The sequence below is a fragment of the Narcine bancroftii genome, chromosome 5 (genome assembly GCF_036971445.1).
Source record: "Narcine bancroftii isolate sNarBan1 chromosome 5, sNarBan1.hap1, whole genome shotgun sequence".
NCBI lineage: Eukaryota > Metazoa > Chordata > Chondrichthyes > Torpediniformes > Narcinidae > Narcine > Narcine bancroftii.
Window position 1 is genome coordinate 21,975,678 of NC_091473.1, and position 27,439 is coordinate 22,003,116.

Consider the following 27,439-nt stretch of genomic DNA (forward strand, 5'->3'; position numbering starts at 1 on the left):
GCAAGGAACAAAACCATCCAACACAGAGGAGCTGACCATGACAGTCAGAGACCCTTTGTAGCAGTCTCTTAATTCCAACATAATCAAAAAAGTTCCGTATATCCTTTGCCTGAGTGCCCAAGAAAATGTTTCTGAATTCTATTGAAAAAATATGTAAAATTATTTCAATTTGGGACCTTGGTAATTAATAACCAACTGCTGAGAGTCATTTGAGGCCGGACTGCTCATAAATTTGTAAAAATTCAGTAGACTTCGAATTCATGAACTAAAAAACACTCTAAACTTCAGAATTTGAGTTTATTCACTGTAGCTACACTCCAATAATATTGTTCAATTTGGAAGTGAATGAGCATTTTTAAAAAGCAAAATTATTTCTAAAGTAAACACTTCTGCAATCCTTGAACTATGATCAGAGAAATAGCATCAATTTAATTCATGCAAGCAAAGGCTTCAGCTCTTTCTGATTCTTCGGAAATATCTCGCTTCTGTTAAAATCACATAGATTTCTGCTGCCCTGTCATACATGATGATAAGGTTGAAATAATGTGTCCTTATCACCCAATCCTATATTTTTCTCTCTCTCAGGAAATGGTCCATTGATCTGTAAACCAACCTGTCAGGTCAAGAGCATGATGAAACATAAAAGATTGAGAGGCAGGTAGGAAAATGAGCTCTGTTCATCTGATATTCACTAAAATGATCTCTTTGCACCCTCCTACATGATCCCACCACTATTTGCACCAAGCAGTCCACTGTGGTACATCACAATCAATATAATCAACAACAGAAAATTAGATGGAATAAAGTCTCCCCTCAAGGCTTGAGGTTAATACAGCACAGAAACAGGCCCTTCAGTCTACAATGTCTACAAGGACAGGAAGGTGAAAAAACTGTCCAAGCAAAGCAAACAAACCCTGATGAACTGGCTTTGGGATAGGAATGGACAGAGGGAATGAAGTAGTCAGAAACAAAGGCATTGCTGGAACTACATAGAATTAATATTATTGGGTTACTACTCAAGCAACTTTTGAATAACCTTTTCGACAACATTAAATAGATTAGTTTCAATGCATTCATTCTGCCTGCAAACAGAAGGAATGTAAGCTGCAGCCTCCTGCTCCAATTTGCCTGTTATGTATGAATCTGGCCATGTGATGAAAATGAGTTCAGGAAACTTCATCAGAATGAATTCAAGTGATAAGTTTCATATTCCTGACGTGTCTGCATCAACTAGTCACTGCTCCTCTTAATAATACCTGACCACCTCCCCACTCCATCATCTTTAAAACTGAACTGGTTTTTGTAAGTGTGCAGATTCAGAGCAGAAAATTCAGGACCTTTATCAAAATATTTATTTCATCATCCTCAATGAACAATAATACTTTCCTCAGTCAGTTCTGCAGATTTTTCTAAATCCAGATCTTATCAGCTATCAATGACCAGCTAATTACTGTGTCTGGAGGAAATTGGTGCATCTTCATGATTGCTCAATTCCATTGTTTAAATAAAGAGAAAAAACAGGGAGCAATTAACATTAAAAAGTAAATATTTCTAAAGTATTATCATAACTTTATAATACAACCTCTGGACTGATGCCAATGAAAAAAAGGGCCATTGTTTCATTCTCAAGATAAGAAAACGATCACTTTGTATACAGATGTATCATGTGGAATAAAAATATTTTTTTAAACAATTGACTTTCTACATTCAAGCAGGCATTCATTTCCTTTAGAATGAAACATGATAGGCTGCAGACGCTGTGATTGTATTAAACACACGAGAATTCTGGAGGAACTCAGCTGGTCTTTTCAGCGTCTATTGGAGACAAAGATATATTGCCGATGTTTCAGGTCTGAGCCCATCTTCAAGGAAAAATCAGAAAAGGCAGAAGAAACTGTGCTGAATGTCTGTCAAGCTGCCTGTCTCCCCCCCCCCCCCACCCCCCCGGCGAGCCTTGCTGTACTAACATTGGCTGTGCATTATCTCTACTGTTAAGGACATTCCCCTTGGATATAACTGTATATGCATCTATTTGGCTTTCATTATTGTACCATGAGTTTCTGCTAATAAAAGCCATGATTATTGTTTGACCACATCGTCTTTGTCGACTTCATCAACGGACACTTCAGCAGGATATCGGAAAACCTCAGAATTCAAACAATGGAGAAATAATCCAGACCAACAAAAGGTATTAATTTGAATATGATAAGGGACTAGGTAAAATTTATCATGTCTGTGAAAAAGGAAACAGGGAATGGAGAGATGACAGGGAAGAAGGGGAGGGGTGGGGGTTTAACGGGGACCAGAGAAGTCAATACTAATGCCATCTAGTTGGAGGGTGCCCAGTCAGAAGATGAGGTGTTGTTCCTCCAATTTATGAGTGGTCTCAGTCATGAGACCATGGACAGTCATGTTGGCAAGGGATGGAGAATTGAAATGGGTGGCCATTGGGAGATCCATGCTATTGTGGTGGACAGAGCTGAGGTTCTCAACAAAGACATCTCCCAGTCTGCACTTAATCTCTCTGATGTAGAGGAGACCACAGTGGGAGCACCAGATGCAGCAGATTCACAAGTGAAATGTTGTTTCACTTGGAAGGGCTGTTGGGGCCCCAAATGGTACTGAGGGAGAAGGTGTGGGTGCCAAGGGAGCATCATCTGTGGTCACAGAGGTAGATACCAAGGGGACGATTGGTGGGGAGGGAGAAGTAGATAAGGGAGCCATGGAAGGAGCAGTCCCTGTGGGAAGGTGGAGGGGAATATTAGTGGTGGGATCATGTAGTAGTTGGCAGAAATGGCAGAGAAGGATCTGTTGGATGCGGAGGGTGGAGGGGTGGTGGGAGAGGACAAGAGAAATCCTGTCCTGGTTGCGTGTTGGGCATGGAAGGGGCCAGGGTGGATGTGCAGGTAATGGAGGATATGTGGGTGAGTGCTGAGTTGATGGTGGTTGAAGAAGGAGGACATCTCTGATGATCTGCCAGGAAGTCCTCATCCTGGGTACAGATGCGATGGAGGAATTGAGAGAATGGGAAGGAATCCTTACATAGGGTCAAGTGGGAAAAGGTGCAGTTGAGGTAGCTGTGAGAGTTGGTGGGTTTATAGAAGATGACTGTCGAAGGTTTGTCTCCTGAGATGGAGACAGAGAGATCGAGGAAAGGGAAAGTGTGGCTTGAGATGCACCAAGTGAATTTGAGGTCGGGGTGTGTTGTGAGTGAGGAAACAGGTTTGGTAGGTCTCAAAGGCAAGGACTCTGTACACACTGTTTTGGTAGGGAAGGATTTTATTTACCGAAGGCAAGTGTGGGAAATGGTAACAGATGAAGCACACGTACAGTTTACAGCAACTGAGAAAAAGTAATAGTAGACTATTAATAACGATCATGGGGAAAATAGCGTGGGAACAAAATGCTCATACACAAATACAATGAACTGGTATATACAATGATCAGAGAAAAATCACGACGATGCCCCACCATCCCTTGACCCAGTGCAGACATGACTCTATGCTACAAGGGACACTAATTAAACACTCCCAACCCTTTTAACAGTGCACATCTTACCAACAGTTTCTCCAGCACCCTTCCATATTTCAAGACTTTGGAGTAAAGCAGGGAGGACCCAAGCTGGCATAGAGGGAGAACAAAGAAGGCATGGCACCTTTATAGTGCTGGAGGATCCAGCCCAGGTCATTAGCAAGAACCAATGTCTCAGTGCCAGGAGGATTAATCCAATTACAACAGCCAGTGGCCCAAGGCCAAGTACAGGCAGGCTGAAGAGTGCAGTCCAAGTAATTTATTGGGGCGGAACCAGACCTTGATTGCCTGCTGGTGTGTCCTCTGACTAGGTAGTGGAAAGTGCTGTCACATGACAGCCACAACCCTTCTCAATACAGGGTAGAAGTTGGCAGCAAAGTGCATGGTCAATAAGCTCATCACGGGTACATGAGGAAGCACCAAAGTAGTTATCAATGTAGTGGAGGAACAGTTGAGAGGCCTTGCCTATGTAGGCATGTAGTCGACAAAAAGGCAGGCATAGCTGGGGCCCATGCAGGTACCCATGGCTACCCCTTTAACCTGGAGAAAGTGCGATGAGTCAAAGGAGAAATCATATCCTTTAAGCATTCTTAATACATAAGGTAATTTGTACTGGCCTACAGTTAATAAAAGTGCATATTCGGACAACATGATGCCACAGTTCCTTGAGTTTCCAACAAGTTACATTACAGAATTAAATGCCTTTTATACACAATTTGAGGGCTGGTTGCCAGGCTTATCCATACTGTTGGGAGGTTAATCGTAGAGACTATGTAACCAAATAAGTATTGTTCACATTTTTGTTCTGCATCACTTTTCAGCTCGTAAGTGAAAGGAAATTGTGGAGCACTGAAAGGAAAGAGGTTCTCTTTGAACTATAATTTTATTCTTCGATATGCAATTGGGACTGCTGACTTCAGTTTTATATCTCAAAAGGGTAATGTGGGCTCAGGTAATTTTCACAATCTATCAACATAATCAATAAATCAATAGAACAATAGTGAAAAATAAGGTTAACATCACAATGAAATAACTATTATGCTGCTCGGAATGTACATGAAAACTAATTAGCTTCAAGATTGCCATCACCACATACTGCCTGCAATTGGAATTGGCTCTGTCATCTCTGATCTGTAACTTGCATGAGAAAGGACTTTTTAACTGGAAAGGTCAAGGTCGCAATAAGCCACAATTTAAATTTTTATGATAGAGCCTGGAATTCGCATCTCCTTCTGAGGCATGGTAAAAAAATAAGTTGTTTAGGTAATGTACACTGTTGTACTGTAGATTCAGCATCTTATTAAATGAATCATTCCAGAAAATATGTAGAGTCACCAAAAATGTTACGTCTATGGTTCAAATAAATAAACCCTAGGTGTTATGATCTAACCTCAACCACACAGAGACATTAGCTGTAAGCCTCAAAACAAAAGGTTATATGTGACATATCAGATTGAACCTTGAACAGTTTATATACATTTTCTGAACAGTGGGCTTATATAAGTGTTGTACAATGTTCAATTATTATTTTTCAGTTTTCACTCTTTACCGTGTTATGTTTTATTTATGGAGGTCATAAATTCACAACTTGCATCTTCAACTCCTTGCACATTGACGTCAGCAACTATAAATTCCAAGTCTTGTGATAAAAATGCAACTGAAGTTTCAAAGACTAAATATAGATCTAGATGATCAAATCTTCCTCGCGACTCAATTCCTCCTCTTCTGGATTGTGGAAACATCATCTTTGAAATGAACTATTTTTGGCAAATAACAAATTACTATATTTCATTGATGGTTGATTATTTTTTTCATTTGGGGACAAAAAAAAATTGGAGTTTTAACTGTAGTATACTTACTTACATGGCTCGGAAAATGAATATCAGATCAAGCTCATAACAATGCAATTTGGGAATTGCATCCTTGCGGCCTAATACTCAAGGATTTCGACCACTGGATCCCTCACCAAGTTTGTTTTATTGATCAGCAAAGTTAGCTCTTTGCCTTTAGTTAAAGTGACAATATTGGTGTCATAGCAAGTCTTAACTGGGAAAAGGACAAAGTATGTGCAGATAAAATAGCTCACAGAGAAAGAGAGCAGGACAAGTGATGTGCTGTGAAAACTGTGTTGTACATACTCTAAGTATGTATTTGGGAAGCGATGTGAAAGATGTTCTGTTTTGGTTTTCCTGGCACATCAAAAAATTACCCCAGCCTGCTATTTTCCTGTCTATCTATAATGGTGCACTATTACATTAAATGAACACAAGGCATATTCGTGGAATAAAACACGAAAGTCCGCAGACATTGTGATTGAAGTAAAAACACAATGCTGGAGAAACTCAGCAGGTCAAACAGTGTCCTTTATGTAGCAAAGATTAAGATACATAACTATAATTTTGGGTTTGAACCCTTCATCAAAGAATGATTAATATGGTGGGGGAGGCGGTAATCCATGGGTCCACCAAAGAATAGAACTTACCTTTGGTAGTCTGGCAAAGTATCATACTCCAAGTCATAAATTGCAAAAAAAAAATTAAGATCTGTTGCAGAATTACTGGTACTCACTATGCCATATTACTAGGGTGTAGTCAGGTCCAATGGTTGGTTATGTCAATTGGGTAAGATGAAAAATTGAACTTCATTGATGAAAAAGGGTTGAACATTCTTCTCCATCATCATCATGTTAAAGCTTCATATATTTGTAATATATGTTCTGCATATATATGGACAACATATACATGCTCTGCATGTATTATAATGAAATTTGACACTTCATTGTCCTGAAGAAAACCATCAAAATGTATGTGAGAAGCAAAATCTTCTCAGAAGACAGTGAGAAGCTTATTCCCCATGGCTGGAACTCTAGACATCAGGGCCATCAAATCAGGTTGAGGTCAGCTACTTGAGTTAAGTTGTGCAGAAATTTCTTCACTGAGTGGGTTGTGAACTTTGCACACCAGTGGTCCAGGACATTCAAGACAAAGACAGATAACTTTTTTGGATACCAAGAAAATCGGGGCTTTTGGGATAGGGCAGAAGAATGGTGTTGATACAGAAAACCAGTAAAACCTTCTTGAATGGGAGAGCAGGCATCTGGGATCACACAGTCTACTCCTGTGTCTGTTTTATTTTGCTGCGACAAATTATGGGGCTTGTGCATTTGGATTACTTTGGCATTATTAGTAAAAGATCAAAGACCAAAGCCCCAAGTTCTCATTGCCTACTGACTTAAATTAGCAATATACTGTTCAGATCTAACCATGTTTTAGCTGAAAGAAAGTACTTGTAAGCTGTTGAGCTGTGCAGAATGATGCAAGTTTGTGAAGCTAACAATTAAAGGGCTGTTGCTTTTCACACATTTCTTGCTCAACAGCAGGTGACATTTCCAGTTCTTGTTAGCAGATGCAAAAGGAGGAAATTCACAGTTTTAGTTTCAGATTCAAGTCTGAAGTAAATTCTTGTGTTACACCGATGATGCATCAGGTTTGAATCAATAAGTTGCCTGTTCATGATCTCCTCAGGAGAATCAGAAGTATCACCTACTGTTGAGCAATAAGTTTACGAGAAGAGACAGCTCTTTAAAAAGAAGTGCTATTGGTTTCATTATCTTGCATTCTTGTGAGCCGCAGGATAGCATATAAATGCAGCATCTGGCCTAGCTTGGAAATGACATTTTCTTCATTTCTATCCAGTGAGAACAATCATAAATATGACATTAAAGGCCTTGAAATGGGTGATACCCCACAAAACAAATTAAAAATCCTTTACTATCTTTCCATTTTCCATGGGAAGAAATGTTATCTTTGATGCCATTATAAAAATTACAGTGATCATTAGAACAGTAGATGGCTTCAGCAGATAACAAAATGATAGTTCCTATATTGCTGTCTCAAGCTCCTATGTAGATTCTAAGCCGAAATTGCATGATGTTGAAACTATTCATTTAAATTTAGCTATTCACATGAGAATTATTTGGACTGATAACACTTGAGTGACGGCAATGAAATTTTCACCATAAGAAAAACAATCAAGTTCTGCTTTTTCACTGCAGAGGGCACATGAGGAACCTTGACCTTGGCTTGTGTCCAGATACCTCCATTAGGTTATGACTTGCAAGAAATGGAGGGCAACATTAAGCCTGGGTTATTTTTCCCCATCGAAACTAACTGATGCTGAGCCAATGGGAAAACCCCCATTCTCATAAGATAATAATACAGAGCCTGGAAAAAAGAATAACCATTTTTACTCTTTAAGGATCAGCAAATGAGAAACTTTGAAGTTCTTTCTTTCATCCTTCACAAACTCACCCCAATTAACCTCACTTTTCTCCTCTAAAACATGCTGGTGGTAATCAGTACAAATACTTTGGGAAAAACTTCAGAAATCACTCGATTATGAAAAGTCAGTAGAAACTTGGGACAAAAATATTTTGGCCATATTTTTCAGTGTGGTGCCCTGAACTCAACCAATTTCATCTTTTTCATTAACAACCTCTCTTCCATTGTAATCTCAGAAATTGGAATGGTCACTGATGATGATGCAGTGTTCAATTCTATAAGCAACACCTCAGAAAGTCCATGGCAGTAGCAGCACATCTCAGGCAACATTTAAATGATAAGTGATAGTTGTATCACTCAACTACCAGTTGAGAATCTTCTTCAATAAGAGAGAGTCTTCTCACTTATTCTTGACATTCAATGTTATCACTATCAAGTCTGTCACCGTCAACTTCCTGAGATTCACTGTTGATCAGAAAATCTATTGGTCGAGCCACACAGAGAACAGTTCACACATTTGGTTTCCTTCAGAAAGTGACTCATTTTCTGATACCTCATAGCCTTGCTACCATCTGCAAGCCAAATGTCATGAACATGATAAAATAAGTATCAAATGACTTGAAGAACACAACTCTAAAAATACTTAACTCTATTGAGAACAAGACAAACTGTTTGACGATATGCAACAATCACCCTGGTATACAATCCTTCCACCCCACATATGCAAAAATCGCAACATGAATCATCTACAAAATGCACAACAGTTTCACCAAGGCTATTCTAACAGCATCTTTCAAAGCACATAACCTCTACATCCAAGAAGGACAATGGCATGAGACCACCATCATCTGCCAGTCCCATCCAAGTCACACACCATTCAGATCTGAAATAATTTAATTTTCCTTGCCTCATCATTGGATTTAATTTCTGGAACTCCCTATCCATCAGAACTGTAGAAATAACCTTCACCAGAAGAATAATTAGAGATGGTAATAAATGCTAGTAAATGCAAAGTTATTTCCCATGGTAGGGGAGTCTAGGACAAGAGGGTACAACTTCAGAATTGAAGGGCATCCATTTAAAATAGAGTTGTAGAGGAATTTATTTGGCCAGAGAGTAGTGAACCTCTGGAATTTGTTGGGTAGCTGTGGAGGTCAAATTGTTGGATGTATTTAAGGTAGAGATTGATAGGTATCTGAATAGTCAGGGTATTAAAGGATATGGGGAAAAGGCAGAGGAGTGGGGCTAAGTGGGAGAATGGATTAGCTCATGATGGAATGGCGGAGCAGATGTGATTGGCCCCTACCTGTATATCTTATGGTCTTATTGATGACTCCATATCCCAACAAATGAAATGAATAAATAAAATTACTAATCACTGCACTCCACACTTCAAGAATGTGCCATGGGCAAAAAAACACAAGGAATCAATCTACTGAGAGTAATCTGATTTCATTTTGTGGGTTCATACTCTGTGCCTCTTTCTTCCCACATTCCATAATATTAATTCAGATTTCTTAATGTTAGGTACAGTAATTCCTTCAAGCTAGCACCATTTTTATCTTCAATCATATACTAATATAAAAGTTGGAATAATAATAGATTAGAGTTGCTTACCTCTCTTTAAAATTCTTCAAGATAGTGACAAGTACGTAAGTATATTGTACTATAATTAATATGGACTTAATTTCAAATGACTCAGGAATGGAGACAAAGATAAAACAATCTCAGTTTAATGAGGCAAATGTCAGCAGATTTTGGGGTAATATCATTTTCCAAAACAGCCACTGAACCCAGGTTTTCATTTTCTCTTCATTTAAAATAATTCTATATTCAAAGTTTTTAGAATAACTTTCTCTATCCTGAAAATAACTATTAAGTGTGAATTGCTCAATTTAAATTAAACAAAAGAATTAATACTACTTTGAACTTACCTCCTGCCAGGCTTGAAAAAACAGTTGTTCCATTCGATGTACATATTTAGTATCCAGTTGCCATTCAGGTCTCAATTTGCCTCTTCCTCTTTACTGTTTAAGATGAATATAGATAAGTTACTGAAATTAGTTCATCAATAAAAATGCCTCAATTTGAAACTTTCACCCATCAAATGAATGATATTAACATAGGCAATTGCTGAATTTAAGAGATCCAACATCACAGGCAAGCAATTCCAGTTCAGGTTCGCTGGGACTGCAAAAAGATTTCATTACAAACAACTGATGACCTAATTGATTTCATTAATACCTTTGTGTAATACTTCATTTTATGGAACAGAAAGATTTCAGATTCAAATACAAATAAGATCATTGACAGTTTAAAAGAAAGAACCAAGAACTAACATTTATTTAGTACCTTTTATAACCTCTGACTATGCCAAAATGACTTATAATCAATGAAACTTATTTTGAAGTGTAGTCATTATTGTAATGCAAGAAATGCACCTACTTTGCATGCAAGGTCCCACAAACATCTACAGGGATTTCAAGAATGAAATCAAAGATCTGTTACAGAATGAAAGGATGTTAATTCAAACCATTAATTCTGTCCCAAATCTACATAAAAGAAATTCAGCTGGACCTCTTCCTCACCTTCTCCCCATAGTCATGTAAAATCTTTCCTTGTTTTTCTTCAGGTACTTATCCATCTGGATTAACTCAACTCCACTCCTACACCTGCTAAGTCTTTTATTCTTAAGAGCAACACCTTATAATCCACCTGGATTGTCCTCAACCAACAACATGAATATTGAATTCTCTAATTTCAGGTAACCTGCTCCCAATCAATCCCTTTCTCTTTCCTTCCAATCAACAACCTTTTCACAAATATCCTTCTTTTCACCTTCCCAGACCCCTGTAAACCAATTTCTTTCTCCTCCATTTATACAATCTGCTATCACCCACACATTCTTCAAATTATGTCCCCATCCCCTCCAACATTCTTTCTATCTGCTCACTGTCCCTCTCTTATTTAGTTCTTCTCTGTACCCTCCTTTCTCATCAAATTCCAAAATTGCAACCCTTTGTTATCTCCACTTATCAACTTCCAGCCTCCATCTCCATCCTTTCTTCTTCCACCTATCAGCCAATCAACCCCTCCTCTCCTGGATCCACCAATTATTTGATTGCCATTGCCCCACCCCTCCCCCTCACCTCTTTCTACTGGCCTCTACCCTTTCAGCCCAGATGAATGGTCTCGACCCAGAATACCAGCTGCCCATTTGCCTCCACAGATGCTGCCTGACCCGCTGAGCTCCTCCAACAGTTTGCTTGTTGGTTCATATTCGAGCATCTGCAGTCTCTTGTGTCTCTAAGTCGTTTAGTTCTTGACCATTCAGGGTCAAGTTAGTCTCATCAGCCTATACCCTAAATATATTCATTCTCCTAACAATCTACTGTTTTGGAGAAAATAACCCATCACTCTATTCACACAAGTAAAATTACTTATCTCTGGAATAGTTCCAATATAGCATGACAGAAACCCATTCTGACCTTTTAAATTCTATATAATTTTCTTATGGATACTCTGAGATAAATACAGCTTTAATATCCAATCCAACTTCTGTCACTTTCTGTACTGCCATCTTCCAATCCTGTGAGCAAATTTGTGAACAAAACCACACAACTCAGGCTAAAAGATTTGAAGAATTGCTGATTCCTAAAACTTGATATTTATCACTACTCTGCATTTTTAGAATACACAAGCAGCGAGCATTGAGCAAAAAGAGAAAATTCAATGAAACTAAATCCAAACTTTGGAAAATTCATTCCACAAGATCAAACAATATGGTCCTACCACATTGGCAAGAATCCTTATTAATACTAATGGATTCTAATTACAGAGATATATTATGCATAGACTTTTCTTGAACATTCTTAAATTTATTTGGTAGTATGGGGAAGTTGATATTGTAATTACATCAGAGAAGACTGATGAATACCATTAGGAACAAATTCATTCAGGAAAAAAAATATAATTGATCTGTACTAATTAAATTTGCACTGCTGTATTTTTAGAAAAAAAATCTGAGTTGCAACATCCATCTGGGGTGAGTCGTGTTTCAAGCATTTCACCTTGAGAAGCATTTTGGTTCTATATGGTTTCACTTGACATCTAAAAATATGATAATTTGTAATGATTCAGGCAATTAAGAATAATTCAACATTTCTAAACTCATCCAATGATATGGAACACAAGATTTGCCAATGAGGAATTGTCTTGCAACTACTGATCTCCCATCTTTCTCAATTCAGGCCTTGTTTACAACCATAAATCCATAGAACATTACATTACACAAAACAGGCCCTTCATTCCTTCTAGACTGGGCGGAACTATTATTCTGTCAAGTGCAATTGATCTGTACCCCATCCATATCTCTCCCATCCATGTCCAAATTCTTTTTAAATATTAAAATTGAGTCTGCATTCACCACTTCAGCTGTTAGCTTGTTCCATACTTGTACCACTCTCTGTGTGAAGAAATAACCCACCATGTTCTCCCTAAACTTCTCCTTGGTTATGTATTTTTATCTTTGCTCCATGAAGTACACTGTTTGACCTGCTGAATTTCTCCAGCTCTGTATTTTACTTTAACCATGGTGTCTACAGACTTATGTGTTTTACTTTCCAACGCAAATGTTTATACCACTCTATGTAGCTTGAAGCTAAAGTCACTGCTATTGATGGAATTCAGAGCAAAGCATGAAGATAGTGAATGCTCAGATATTATCCCATTCAACAGTGGGGCAACTTTGAAGGACCACATTTCATGCCCATTTTGTTATGTTGTCTTGAATGATTGTCATAGAAGTTTGACACTATTTTCCCTTCTGTGAGCTTGAGAACATTTTCACTCATTTATCGTATAATGTCAAATTTACAGTTAGAGAGTAAAGTAGAATTGTTAAAAACAAAGGAGATAGGATGAAGGCAAGTCTGCATGTTAGTGTAACATGGAATAAAATTTGATGCTCTATTGCCAACAGTTGGTAAGAGAAACTGAAATTAATGAAGGATTTTGCATGGTTCATTTGCATTGTCTGTGCAGAAACAGAACGGGAAACATTAAAGCAAATGTGGCAGCTGTATGTAGAAGCAAGCAAATCATGCATCTAAAAAATAAGCTATCAATAAAAATCAGTGATTCAAAGATAAAACCAGGATCTGAAAAGATGAAATGGGACAATAAAGTATAGTGTGGGAGCAGTGGAAACATCACTTTAAAGCATCAACAGAACCGGATAGCACAGGAAAAGGCCCACCACTCTGTGATGCAAATTTAAATTGCAAACATATGCCCAATATCCCTCCAATTCCTGACTGGTCATGCCTCAATACCTCTGAAATGTTACCACCTCTCCAAGCAGTGTATTCCAGGAACTGACAATTTTTAAATGGTTATTTATTTTTCAATTTTGACACAGCACAGTAGCAGGCGTTTCTGTCCCAAGATTATAACCTCTGTAAACTTTGAAGGGTGGGAGAAAACTGGAGCACCGGGAGGAAACCAAAGGAGACACAGGGAAAAAGTATAAACTCCTTACAGACTGCTCCAGCTTCGAACCCTGGACACTGGAGTTACAATAATGTTGCACTAACCATTGTATAAAATGCTCTGTGTGAAAAAGATCCCTGCCTTGCAAATCTTTAAACATTTCTACTCTCACTTTAAATCTATGCCCTCTCATGATTGATGTTTCCATCCTGAGAAAAATAGTCTGAAGATCTACCTGATTCTATTAATACTTCTCATAACTTTATATTCTTCTATCAGATTGCCATTCAGTTTCTGACATTCCAGAGAAAACAATCAGTTTGTACAATCACTCTTTTTTGCTAATGTTCAATGGTCCAAGCAATATACTGATGGATCTCTTTTATGCCTTCTCCAATGTCTCCAACTCTTTCTTGTGATGTGGCAACCAGCACCTCACAGACTATGCCAAATGTGGTCGAAAGAGTTGATATACGGTAGTTGTAACATGACTTACCAACTTTTATATTCATTGCCCTAACCAATGAAGGCAAGCATGCCATACTCCTTCTTTACCACCTTATCTACTTGTGTTGCCAATTTCAGGGAGCTGTGGTCTTGCACCAAGATACCTTTGCTCATCTTTGAGCCAGAAACAATGACAAAAATTAGAAAAGGTAATGGGATTGAAAGTTTAGGTTTTTTTTAAATAAAAACTGGGGAAGAGGAGTGGATATGACAAATCTTCGAGGTAGCAATGATGTCAAAAGATAAAAAATAAGTTAATGGTAGAAGTAAGTGAATGATAGTGATGGATCTTGATCACATGGACTTTAGTGAAGCCTTTGACTAGGTCTCAAATGGGAGGTTATTTAGGAAAGTTCAGTCACTTGATATTCACGGTGAAGAAGTAAACTGGATTCAACATTGGTTTTATGGGAATCAAGGTATGACAAAATGTTGGCAGGCACCTGAACAAAATGGCAGTGGGGAGGAGCACAGTCCCAAAGGCAGGAAGTAATAGGTGGACAAGGGAGGGAGGGCATACCAGCAAGCGAGGATGGGCAGTTTGAGTTATTGTCTACTCCCAAGTAAAGACAGAGGGAAGAGAACTACAGCAGGCAATCCTTTGGTTTCAGCCAAAAAAAATAAGAAAGAAGCAGATAAGGATTTTCTAAACGACAGTTAAAAATCATTGGAAAAATATGATGTGGTCAATTGAATCTTTATGTCAGGAAAATCATCTACTCATTTCAGGGGAAGTTAAGGATGATCAATTGTCAGCATTATGAATAAATAATAAAATGCTATATCTTGGTACCTGAAATATACTTCAGTTTTATTTTATAATCCAGTAGAATTATGCAGATAAGAATGGAGGAGCAGTGTTGGAAAGGGACAGCATGGTCAACTTAATTAAGCCAATGCTAATTTTAATTTTAAAAATTAAGAAAGGATAGCACATGGCAGTCACAAGGATGGTATTTAAAATGTATTTCAAAATCGAATCAGTGGAGAGGGTAGAAGTTTGACTGGAAGGATTAGAAGAAATATTGGTTCAGAGATGAGATAGATGAAGCATACATGGGTGGGTATGGAAATGGTAGTCTTTGTGAAGGAGGTATGCAGGAGGAGTGTAGTATCTCATTTGTGACTCAGAATTCACAGATTGTATTTTATAGTTTCTTGTTAATTAGCTGAGAGGCAAGAAATGAAGAATCAGTACCTCTTATGTTTTGAGAATATGTTTATACATAATTTCTTGATAGGAGCTAGCACTCTCTGAAGGAGGTTGACATCAATTAAAAACCCTGAAGTGTGGTTATTCAATTCAATTTGGTCCTCATGTCTACAGAGACCAGGGAAGTACAATCTGTGTGCTTTAGTAGAAGCAGACTCCTTCATGTTTTCTTATTCATCTTACAATATTCTGAATGCATTAAGCCAATGAAATATTTTCACAGGAACATGCCAATTCATTCTTTCAAGAAAAACTGAAGCACATGGATGTAAGCCAGTGCTCCAGAAAATGTTTCTATTGATAATTATATATTAGAATTTTACATTTAAATTTTTTAATTGTGCAGCACGATTGGCATAGTGGTTAGCACAATGCCTTTACTGCGCCAGCAATCGGGACTAGGGTTCGATCCCCATGTTGTCTGTAAGGAGTTTGTATGTTCTCCCTATGTCTATATGGGTTTTTCCCGGGGGCTCCAGTTTCCTCCCACTGTCAAAATGTACCGGGGGTGTAGGTTAATTGGACGTAAATTAGGCAGCACGGACTGGAGGGCCGAAATGGCTGTTACTGTGCTGTATGGCTAAATTTAAAAAAGGAATTATGATAGAATCTCTGCATACCATATTGAAGCAATTCAGTGAACGGTTTTCTCATCCTCTGTGCATCATCTTTCACACAATTATTCACCATTTCCTCATATCCACTGCTCAAGAGTCTGAGAGCAGTAGCATTTCAAGTGTTCTGAAATATGGTTTTAAAATACTGCATTAATAATCATGAAGGAGATTAGCTTGGGCTGACGATTTTAGCTTTCAAGAAGAGGTTTGCTGGCAACTGTTCCCAAAGGAAATTGTTTCTGCACTAAAGTTAAAATGCTCCATTGTACATGGGAAACGGCTAAAAATGAGCAGATTTATGGATTAAGAGTTGCTGATTTGCTTGTGCGCATGGAATTCCTGTGAAAATGGTCGATTCTAACTGCTTCATACAAAGCTAGAACAAGATTTCCTTCTATGCAAGACAATTAGAGTGTCATGCCTGCAAGAATCAGTGAATCCCTGACTCAGTAGCATGGTTAGGTACAGAAACTGTCAAATAGCAAGAAATTCACTTCATGTTGATATTGCTTGAGATCTGCTAAGGTTGACGACATCAATGGGGGCCAGTGATTATGAGCTGCATTGATATTCAACAGGATCATGATGGATTCTCTACCCCGATTCTCTTTTCCTGATCTATCCACATATTTTTAATTCATTTAAAGAACTTTCCAGAAAGTTATTAACCTCAAGCTTGATTGCAATCAATTTATGTTCACCGATGTAGAGAATTCCAGAGCATCACTATCCCTTGAGTTAAGACATTTTTCAACACTTCCATCTTAAATGGCCCTCTTCTTATTCGGAAATGGTGATTCTGAGTTGTAAATCCCTCAGCCAAAAGAGGTTTCCCCTTTGTATCAACCCCATTTAAGAATTTTCCAAGTTCATGCTTTCAGGTGACTGCCTGACAACTAGAATTACAAAACTGCTCCACATGCACTGTTCGAGTCAGCTGGCTTTGTCAGCTTCACCTTACTGGATAGGCCATCATGGAGTTGTAGCATCTGCTGCTTGATAACAACCATTTGTCATTTGGATCAGGGTGAGTTCTTACAGTGGAGAGGAACATTCCAATGGAATGAAATTTCTGTTGTATAATATCAAGCTAAGTTACCCCAGAATGATGATCAACAAAGCATTCAACAAATTTTAAAAACTATCTGCATTTCCTGGTAAACTTCCTTTTCCACTTTTCAACAGCATATAATTTTTTAGTTTGAAAATACATAGCTACGATGCAAGAAATCCTACTTGCTCTGCTAAGTGCAAACTCAGACATAACTGTAATTGATCTGACTCAATTATGTATCTTTTGACACTAAGGAAATGAGGCTCATCTGCAGGCAGTTGAAACTTCCGCTGTTGTGCATTAAAACTGCCTTGTCAGGACAGTAGGAGCACAAATAATACATACTTATTTGACTTTTGGCAAATTAGTCATGCCAGATTTACAATTCAAAACTGCAGTGCATACACTTTGTATATACATCAATTAAAACTCATCAATCTATTTCCAAGTGAACAATCAGGGAGGAAGTGCAGGTGTTGATCAATGTCTCTTTGTGAGCAAGAGCAGTTTTTATGCAATGAAAAATAAAACCATGCAGTTGAAACCACAAGCTTTGTTTTAGAAATGTTATTTATCTGTTTCTGATGATATAAACTATAACTCAACACGTTCAATTAAAACACAGTTGTCCAGAAATTCATTAGCAGGGAGGTAAGAGAAGCATGCTCATTTGTCGTTGCACCACATGCCAATGATCATTTTTATTACAAACCCATCACAGCAAAGTTTAACCGTATCCAAGGCTCAATAAAACAGTGCCGAGGAAAGGTCTTAACATTTTGCATTTGTGTCATTGTCCAGTGCATAAATACATTAATCAAATCTGAGTCTGGAGTTAAGGGGACAAATATAGTCTCATTCGTGGGTCTGAGGAAGGGATTGGCAGGCTATAAGGGTAGATTTGAAGGAGAAGGTAAATGAGAGAACCCAAATAAGAACCCAGTGAGCAGCATCATTGACGCATGAATATTCTGAGAGCAATCAATGGCAGCTGCATCTCAGAACAACATGACCTAATTTCCTGGGCAATTCTCTAAAGGAATATTGCACAGAAATGGACTTTGCTCTTTCTGCACCTGATACAGAAGTCTCATCACTGGCACAAGATGGATTCCAGAGGGATTGCCCAATCAAATCTCTCACGCGAGCATGGTTTGACTCAAAAACAATCACATGTTTTCACTCCAGAAGTGAACCATCTTTGTATGTGCTCAGATGTTTTAACTGTTAGCTTCAGTGACTAATCATGATCAGGCTACATGTTAAAGTGATCTTTTTTTATCAAAAAGAGTGGTTCTCAACCTTTTCCTCTCCATCACATACCGCTTTAAGTATTCCCTCAGCCATCAGTACTCTGTGATTAATAAGGGATTGCTTAAGGTGGTATGTGGTGGAAAGAAAACCTCTGTTTTAATTGTACCTAATTGACTTGTTATGTGGATGGTTTCATAACTCCAAAGGAAATGGGCCAACGACAATTTTACTCAAGCAAAATATTTCAGTAACAATTGGGTCTAGAGCAGTGATTCTCAACCTTCGTTTCCCACTCACATATCACCTTAAGCAATCCTTTACTAATCACAAAGCACCAATGGCATAGGGATAACTTAAAGTGGTATGTGAGTGGAAAGAATAAGGTTAAGAACCACCAATCTAAAACAAATGCCAACATCAGACGTAATTACCATTTATATCGAATTCACTGCAGGAAGATTCCCATGTATTCGTGACATGAATGGGAGGAAAGGATACAGCAGAAGCAATTGTATTAGATAAAAAGACATTTAAACCTGTACTGTTTCCTTTGTGACAGTGAATGGAACAAATACTTAAAACTGATGAGGCAGGGAGACTCGTATGAACAACTGTCCAAAGTTAAATATTTTGAGGAAGACTTTGAAAGCAGAGAGGTAAATAGCAAAGACCGTGGGTATAGAATTCCAGAGCATTGCATCAGTACGTGGCACTGATAGTGCAATGGAAAAAAAAAACAAAGACTGAAAAATAAAGAGAAACTGGAATTTCATATATCTAGGGGTATCCTCAAAGTGGAAGAAGATGAGGCAAAATAGAGGAGGAAGAGAATCTCTAGAACTCAGAAATGGTAGCCCAGTGGTACAGCTGGCAGACGCACTGCTTCAATGTGGGTTCAGTTCTGTGTGTGTGCAGTCTGTGTGGAGTCTGAATGTTCTCCTTGTGACTTATGCAGGATTATTGTAAATGAGTGGTTGATGGTCAATGTAGATAGTGGACTGAGGGTTCATTTCTGAGCTGCATCTTTTCTGTAAGACTATTTATAACTCTCTTCCCCAAGGGTGGTGGAGGCCAGATCACTATATATTTAGGATTGAAATGAGTAGAGAAGTACTGTATGTGAAAAGTTGAGTAACTGAGAGTTACGAGTTCTTGGCACAGGAGTTGAGCACAGTATAGATCAGCCACGACCATATTGAATAACGAAGCAGAATTAGCAGGCCTAGAGGCCTTCTGCTGATGTGACATTCTTGTGTTCTTGAGTACTGAAAACAACTTATGCTCATTGATTAACAAAGGACTTTAATGACATTTATATTTTAAATGATTTATATTCCAATATGTTTAATTTGTATTTAAATATTTATTTCATTACTTAAATTTACTCATGTAGTTTTCAAATGTCTGTGACTCTCAATCATTTATTAAAATAGTTTAAAAGCCTAAACTGTCAGGGTCTGTTCTTGAAGCTGGGCTTGGAAATATCAGGATACAGCACCGAAGACCTATTTGCTGCTTAAGCCTTCTCTATCTCACCACTGTCGATTGCTGAGGATTGGGTAATTAGGCTATTTGCATCTGGATTATCCATAAAATAAAGAAAAATGTAATTATATACTACAGTTCATAGAGTTTTGCTAGGTGACCAACAGCAAGAGCAGTATCAGGAAGGTACTGCAGAAGTTAGGTGAGATTGCCCATCAGGAGTAGCCAAGATCATGGCACTGTGAGTGGCTCTGCTGTGCAAGAGGGAGGGGAAAAAGAGTGGTCGAACAAATAGTTATAGGGGATTCTATAGTAAGGAGAACAGACAGGAGCTTCTGTGGCCGCAAAGTGACTCCTGGATGGTGTGTTGCCTCCCAGGTGCAAGGGTCAGGGATGTCTTTGAGCAGCTGCAGAACATTCTGAAATGGGAGGGTGAACAGCCAGCTGTTGTGATCGGTATTGGTACCAATGATATAAGGAAAAAAAGCAGGATGAGGTCCTACAAGCTGAATTTAGGGACCTAGGAGATAAATTAAGGAGTAGGACCTCATAAATAATAATTTCAGGTTTATTTCCAGAGCCATGAGCTAGTCAGAATAGAAATAGCAGAATAGTTAAAATGAATGTGTGGCTTGAACAGTGGTGCACGAGGGAGGGTTTCAGTTTCTTGAGGCATTGGAACCGGTTCTTGGGCAGTGCAAATCAGATGGTCTATATCTGGGCAGGGCCGGGATCAATATCCTAAGGAGATTATTTGCTAGTGCGGTTGGGGAAGGTTTAAACTAATGGGACAGGGGGATGGGAACCTGCAATAAAGAATGAGGAAGGTGGTACAGAGACCAAAGATAGAGATAGGAAAGAGAAAAAGATAATTAGAGGGAAGAAAAGTTAAAAGCAAAGGTCACTAGATTCTAAAAGGACAATGAGCATAAGGGCACTTAATCTGAATGCCTGTAGTATTAGAAGCAAGGTTAGTGAACTTGAGGTGCAAATCAGTACCCAGGCATATGATTTAGTGACCATCACAGAAACATGGTTACAAGATGGGCATGATTGGGAATTAAACTTTCAGGGGTATCAGATAGTTTGAAAAGATAGACAGGATAATAAAGGTGGTGGGGTAGTGGTGTTATTCAAGAATGAGATCAGGGCAATAGTGAGAGATGATACAAGCTCAAAGGAACTTCCATACCCCTTCTTCAAAAAAATATATTGTAACATTATCTTTTCAATATCATTCAAAATTTAAAACAATCTTGTTATATCCTCCCTGCTACTTTTTCCTCCACATAGATATAGAATCACTGCACCCTTTTTCCCATGTTTGAATAGGTTTTCAATAGATATTTTGAAGTGAAATGAATAAAAATGAAATAGCTTTATGAACATTTTAAAAGATGCTTGATGGTAATTCCTTTGTTTTATGCTCCATCAATCTATCTAAAAGGGAGGGAAAATGCAGGGGAATGATTATTTGTAAATATCTTGTTTTCCTCAGAACAATAACTGACATTTTGAAAAAAAATGCAAGCTTAATTGAGAGCAAAGTCACCCTTGCTTAATGTTGCCTGGAGAAAATATTCTCCGAGGAAAACAATAGTCCTGTTATAAGAGTTTGGATTCATTTAACTGTAGTGTTGTAGAGAGTACTGTATATAATTAAGATGAACTTTGAGTCTAAAAATTCTACCACAAATTCTTTTTCAAATATATTATTTTGCACTGCAGTTAATATATGGATGATACGGCATGCAGGCATAAAGTGTTTACAGGAACATAAGACACAAATGAATAATCACTGTTTCCATCATCTAGTTATATGAAACCACAATATTGGAAGAGATTAAAACTGGTCTGCAGTTTAAAATTGCATTCACAAAGCACTGGATCTTTCACATTATGGGGTTAAGTGTCACTTCATTACATTTGCTGATATTATTATACCTAATTCTCATGTAAGCCATGAAGAATCAGGGCTCGAAATTTAACTGATTTTTAAACTCCTTAACAATTGCTTGCTGGTCTTTGAGAAATTGATTAAGAAGTTTGCACTTGTTCATAAAAGTTACCATCAAAACCCAATAGTCCTGATGGAAATTTGTTGACCCTGTGCACATAATCATTTGCTTGTGAATGAGATAACTCATCAGAATTGTAAAACAAAACAATTTTTTAATGCAGTTCCATTTACCTACCAGTATGCACAGAGTCCCATGCTCTTATATTTCTTGTTGAATGTATTCTGATTCTTCATAGGTTTTTCCATTATGTTACACCTCTCTCCAATCCCACACCAACTTTCCTGCAATGAATCAGATAGCACTCAAAGCAAAATCTACCAAAAAAAATTAACTAAAACGAGATGACTAAAACTTAAAACAGTAACACAGCTAACATTCACAGGAACCGGATATTGAGACATAGCACTATTTATTCAGATCATCTGGCATAACATCAGCTTATTTCTTTCTGTCATATTACATCTGAGGTTTTTGAAAATACTGATGTCTGACAGGATTTATTTGACTCCATCCTCCTGTGATTTTCTGCAGAACCAAGACAGGGAATTCAATTCAGAAATTGGGCTCAAACAATTATCTACTGTTTTTGTATGGTTTGGCAAATACTATTTTATTTGATGTATCTTTGATCCAAGAAGGAACTGCTATTGGTAACTACCATAAATACAATAATTAATGTTCAAAAATATTTTTAGCTATTTCATAACCTCAATAATAAGATATGATTTCATTTCAAAGGACTGGATATATATTTATGACCCCTGTCAATCTCTGACAGCTTAACAGGTCTGCAATTGAACATTTGCAAATAAAAGAATTTGTTAAGATCTAGTAAGGACTTCATCAACATATCTGACTTTACTGTACAGGTTACTAATATTTTATCCGGGATTTCGAACACCGGCAACCACCAAAAGCTGGCATTTCTATTGGTAGATGACAATGTACATAAATAATGATAGTTCCCTGTATTAAATTCTCAATTTTCAGAGGGAGGACCCCACTCCCCACCATTCCCCAGCGCCCCGTCTGTGTTCTCGTGGGTGCCCTCTCCTACCTTTGGTGAAAAGGTAACTCTCGGTCCCCAGCACTCAGTGGGAGAGAAGCAGGCAGTGGCTGGCTCAATGTGGGAGCAATGGTCGTCTTCCTTACCCATAATCCCCCATGCAACTGGAACTGCTCTGGTACTGCTCCTGCATTGAGCCATTGCAGAAATCCAGTGTGGCGCTCTGTAAACTCTGGGCTCGGAAGCACTGCATCTCTGCTGCCATGTCGGGAGTTAGATAGGGGGGGGGGGGGTGGCAACAGATGGCGCTGCGCTGCCGGGGTGTGCCTGAGGGCCAGGCCAAAAACCTGGTGGGGTGCCTGAAAGCCAGTGGCATTCAGCTCCACCACCCCAATGGCCTGCTCCTCCTGCAGATCTGCATTTCGTATCCAGCCTTCTGCCCCACTTGGCTGCCAGCTCCGAGCAGCCAGCACTGGCTGCCTTTTTGGCCGAGCTTCCTGGCTACCCAGTCACCTCCAACCTCCACCTGACTGATGTGCTGGTTGAGAGCCCCCTGTACAGTGCACATTTAATCACTACTCAGCCCAGCCAGCACCCCTGTGCTCAGTCAAACCTAGGGCACAAAATAGTCTGCACTGGCCCTGGGTGCCAATGGATGGATGGGGCCGGGGTGCAATGGGCAGCCAAGAGTGGCAGGGAAATGGACGGGCATGAGGGGGGGGGCAAAGCCAATGTCCAGCTGGTGGGGGCTAGAAGCGAGGCATTTGCTTAAAAGAACCAAAATCAAAATTATTCCAAAACCTGGAAGATTCCGAACAATGGCAGGTGTCCAGTCCCGATGATCCCAGATAAAAGGTTAGGCTATTTTAGAACTATTTTAAGTATTAATCATCCATTCAAGACAAAAATGTCTATGTATTTTGGTCAGTATGGTTTATTGTGTGAAAAATAAAAAAAAATTTTAATAAAATCATCCATTTAGCTAATTCTCACCTGCACCATCTGGTTTTTTTCCCTATGTATTTTCATATTGAAATTAAAATGTAGACTTGAAGAATTACTATTTCATTTTGTATCAGTAAACTTCTCTTAAATTTGGTTCCTTTCATCATTATGAAGCCATCAAAATCTGAACATAATATCTAGAGTATAGTTGACAAAACAGTATTTTGCTAAGCATTGATGGTTGCAGATTTAAACTCTCCTGGTCTGGCAACATTGTCAGCATTCTGCTTGCATGATTAATTATTGGTCTGAAATGATTGGATGTCTTCAATGCAGTAACTTATTTATTTCTCAGAATTTTCAGTCATTTTACTATCTGATTCAAGTCATCATTTGCTTTTCATACACAAGTCTTACATTTAACTGCATTCAAACTCATCTCCCATAATTGTGTCCTCTTGCAGATGTGACAGATTATGTTGTGTTTGTATTGAATATAGAAATGTTTCTGGGAGATAAATTGGGGCAAGTTTTTTTTTAGTGTAGGTCACATACAAACACTTTAAAACAGATTTTATTTAAAATACTGGAGCTCTGCTCATGCTACACATGTCGGGCCCTAGAGCCTTTGCAAAAGCTTTGGAGATGCCCAAGAGACTTCACTAATGGATTGTTGTCACAAAAAGGCAACAGATGAAAAAACTTGTCAGAGCTGCTTTCTGTCTGGAGGGGAACTTGCTGTTCTAAGAGAGTCATGTAGTTTTGCAAGCAGAGAGAGTCAAACAGGCTTTCTCTCACATTTGGAAGACAGTCTGTGAGTGCTTAGTTCAGCCTGGGCAAAACCCTTGTGGTCCATACAAGAGGAGAGGACTGGCTGCCTAATGTTTGACTTGAAATAAGGGAAACAAAAAGGAACTCTGTGGTGACTTGAAAGTAAGAGGTTATAATCTAGAGAACTCTGAGGGGGAAAGTTTTGTTGGCAAGCCACTGAAGTGATGAATTAAAACGAATCAGTTGTAGGTATCCAGCGAACAACAAATCTTTCTCTGAAAACAGACAAGAACCTTACTGAGTGGTAACCATTTACCTTTCAAGCACCAAAGCCTGGTGAACTTTATAAATGTTAAATTCTGTACACAGTATACGAATTGCCTGCAACCAGTGAACTTGGAGGAATGAGAAGTGAGATTGGACTGTGAATCAAATAACTTTTCTGAACTTACACACACATTACATACACGTGCGCTTACAATTAGAAGGGGGTTAAGTTAGGTTAGTCAAGTTTATAGTGATAAGTTAATGTTTGATTCTGTTTGCATTTTTAAAGATAATTAAAAGCAACTTTTGTTTAAATAACCATTTGTCTTGGTGAATATCTGTTGTTGCTGGGTTTTGTGGTCCTCTGAGTTTGTAACACACATTTTAGCTACCTAATCATAACTTAGATTTCACTGAACTCATCCTTCTTTGACCTCATCTCATGAAATGATATCCATCATCCTAATGACTTCCTGAATCCAGATCATTCACATAAATAAGACACATGAGAGATACTCGAATGTTACTAATATTCCATCCATCTTATTCAGCAGGAATTGTTGCATTTGAGGGAGCAGGAAGAAAAGAAGCAATATGAGATTTACATCATTACAGTCAGCATTACAGTAAGATCCTAACGAGAGGGTGCTGACTCAGGAGGAGCAGGAGACACATCTTCTAGCATTCCTCTGCATAGTGCGACTGTCTAGTCGTCACATCCGATGGCCTTGCACAGGATTAAACCACCTGTAAAACATAGCTGATGGTGGTTTTTTTTTAATATCAGAGAACATATGAAGGTCCTTGCCCAAAATGACTGTGTCTTTAATTCGTAGCCCAGACCACACAGATTGGACTTGGTAGCCCAGACCACAGGGGTTGCAGGCTCTGGGGAAGCAGCAGGCTTCTGCAGGGCACCAGAACTGGAAGACACCCCACCCTTCTGCCAAAATGAAGCCTGGGAAAGGACACTACAGAGCAAGAGACCACAGCAAAGGACCAGTGCTCAGCAGATGAAGACCACACCAGACTGCAGGAGACTGGCCTATGGGAACCAGGTATCAAGACCAGGATTCATGATGGCAAGCAGGGTTCCCAAGGGGGCTCTGGTACTGACAGCTTCTTAATTATATCAGGGGTTAGAAACCAGGGGCCGAAGGTGACTTGGATGTCTGGAGTTCAGATTCACTGCTGGAACAGACGAGAGGTCATGCAGCTACAGAGAGTACAGGAGCACAGGAGGTGGAGGCATCAGAGGAGGTGGTGTGATCCACGGACATTTGATGTCTCTTTTGCATCTCTTTCTCTTCTTAATGGGGGCACTGGATTAGTGGTGCCTCTCTATGTGCCTTTATGTGCAAACATAAGTGAACAAATTTTGAATGCTATGTACATTACAATAAAGAAACCTTGAACTTTTGTGAAAATGATTGACTGATATTAATTGTAATCCTTACAAACAAACATCTATATATGACAGCAATAAACATGCTCTGTGATATTTACCCATATACAAAAGACACAACACATACCTTACAGCAGTGTGATTACCAAAATGAAGTTAGCTTACGGCCAAAGGAAGCGATGCCTATATAAAGATGGAAAACACAATCTTTACTTTTCTATTCATTCAATTATAATCTGAACTGGATAATTAAAAAGTAGGTATAAAACTGGAAGAAGTCCAGCAGAATAATTAAACATTTCATTCACTTCCTGGTGGATAATTATCCACTTTGCAACTTTAATAATAATAGCAGATTATGTAGAATGTATGATGGAAAGAGCATTATTATTAACAATTAATAAATGAAATTTATGATTCAAAAGTGTCAGAAATTAGCAGTTGTGTCTGAACCAAAAACATCTCTAAAATGTCAGCATTGGAGACATATTCATATTTTTTTATATTCATGCATAGATAACGCATCTGATCAGGAATCTAGTAGAGCTCCATGGCAAATGAAATTTCAAGTTCCGGAATCAACAACTAAGATCCTGACAGTTCATTGAAATTTTTCAGTCTAAGCTACATTTTGAATTCTCTTCATGGTTATCTATGCTGGGTTTCAATAAATGATTCCCATTAAAATTGTTACTCACAGCAGACATTGCTGAGAAAAACTTGCCAGTTTCATGGTTGTCACAAACTTCTAAATCAAAGTTATTTATAGTGAATTGCTGATGTTGATAATATTTACTATTTGATAAATTTGTGTGCTGAATAAAACAGTGGTACAAAAGATGTGGCTGCAGAAGGTGTGGATGGAGTGGTAATCACAAAGCAAATTTTGCTAGAGTTTTTAAAGGTCCCACTTGATAGGAAAGCAGCAAATGTAATACCACTGGTCAGAAAAGGAGAGAGGAAATATGGAAGTAAAGGTCATAAATCAAGGGGAAGATTCTGGAATACATTAGTGAGGAAATGATAAAGAAGTACTTAGAGTCAACATATTTATCTGAAAATAACTTTTAAATAATGTATAAGAGATATTTAAGGATTTAAATCTGCAAGGTAGATAAAAGAGGAAGCTGTGAATGAAATGTATTTAAATTTCCAATATAATGAATGTAGATGCTGCTGCCAGAGAGAAAGTTCTGTGGGTTGAGAGTTGCCTCTTTAGAGATTCACTTGGGGAAGAGTAGCCTAGACATGAGGAATGGAGTACTGCGGTAGACTTCCATTTCATTGTCTTTAGGAATCAAAGAATAATACAGAAAAAATATTTATTTACTGCAATCATTAAGAAAAATGATCCTTATCATTAATGCTAGGAATGAACTTAAATGAACTGCATGATTTCTTGCACAGGGCAAGGCAAATCCATTATAGCTTTATTACGCAACTCACTGCTCCATTCGCCATGTTAAATAATGGGTCTGGAGACCAGAAACAGAAAAGGCATGTTTCCGCAGCAACAAAATCCTAAATTTGTAAAGCAAGATAAGGTTGTAGATATGCAAAACAATTATTCGGGCAACAAAAAAAAATCTTGCT

General features: G+C 38.4%; 1 protein-coding gene across 1 annotated transcript in view; it reads right to left on the minus strand.

Annotated features, from left to right (window-relative positions):
- The window catches only part of bsnb (bassoon (presynaptic cytomatrix protein) b), a 451,700-nt gene that overhangs the window by 128,132 nt on the left and 296,129 nt on the right, over positions 1–27,439 (minus strand). Inside the window, exons 10-12 of the mRNA XM_069936943.1 lie at positions 25,974–26,029; positions 21,627–21,733; positions 9,746–9,838 (exon numbers count right to left, since the gene is read on the minus strand). Coding sequence (XP_069793044.1) covers positions 25,989–26,029 — 41 coding nt within the window. The 3' untranslated portion in view covers positions 9,746–9,838; positions 21,627–21,733; positions 25,974–25,988. The remainder of the gene's footprint in view (positions 1–9,745; positions 9,839–21,626; positions 21,734–25,973; positions 26,030–27,439) is intronic.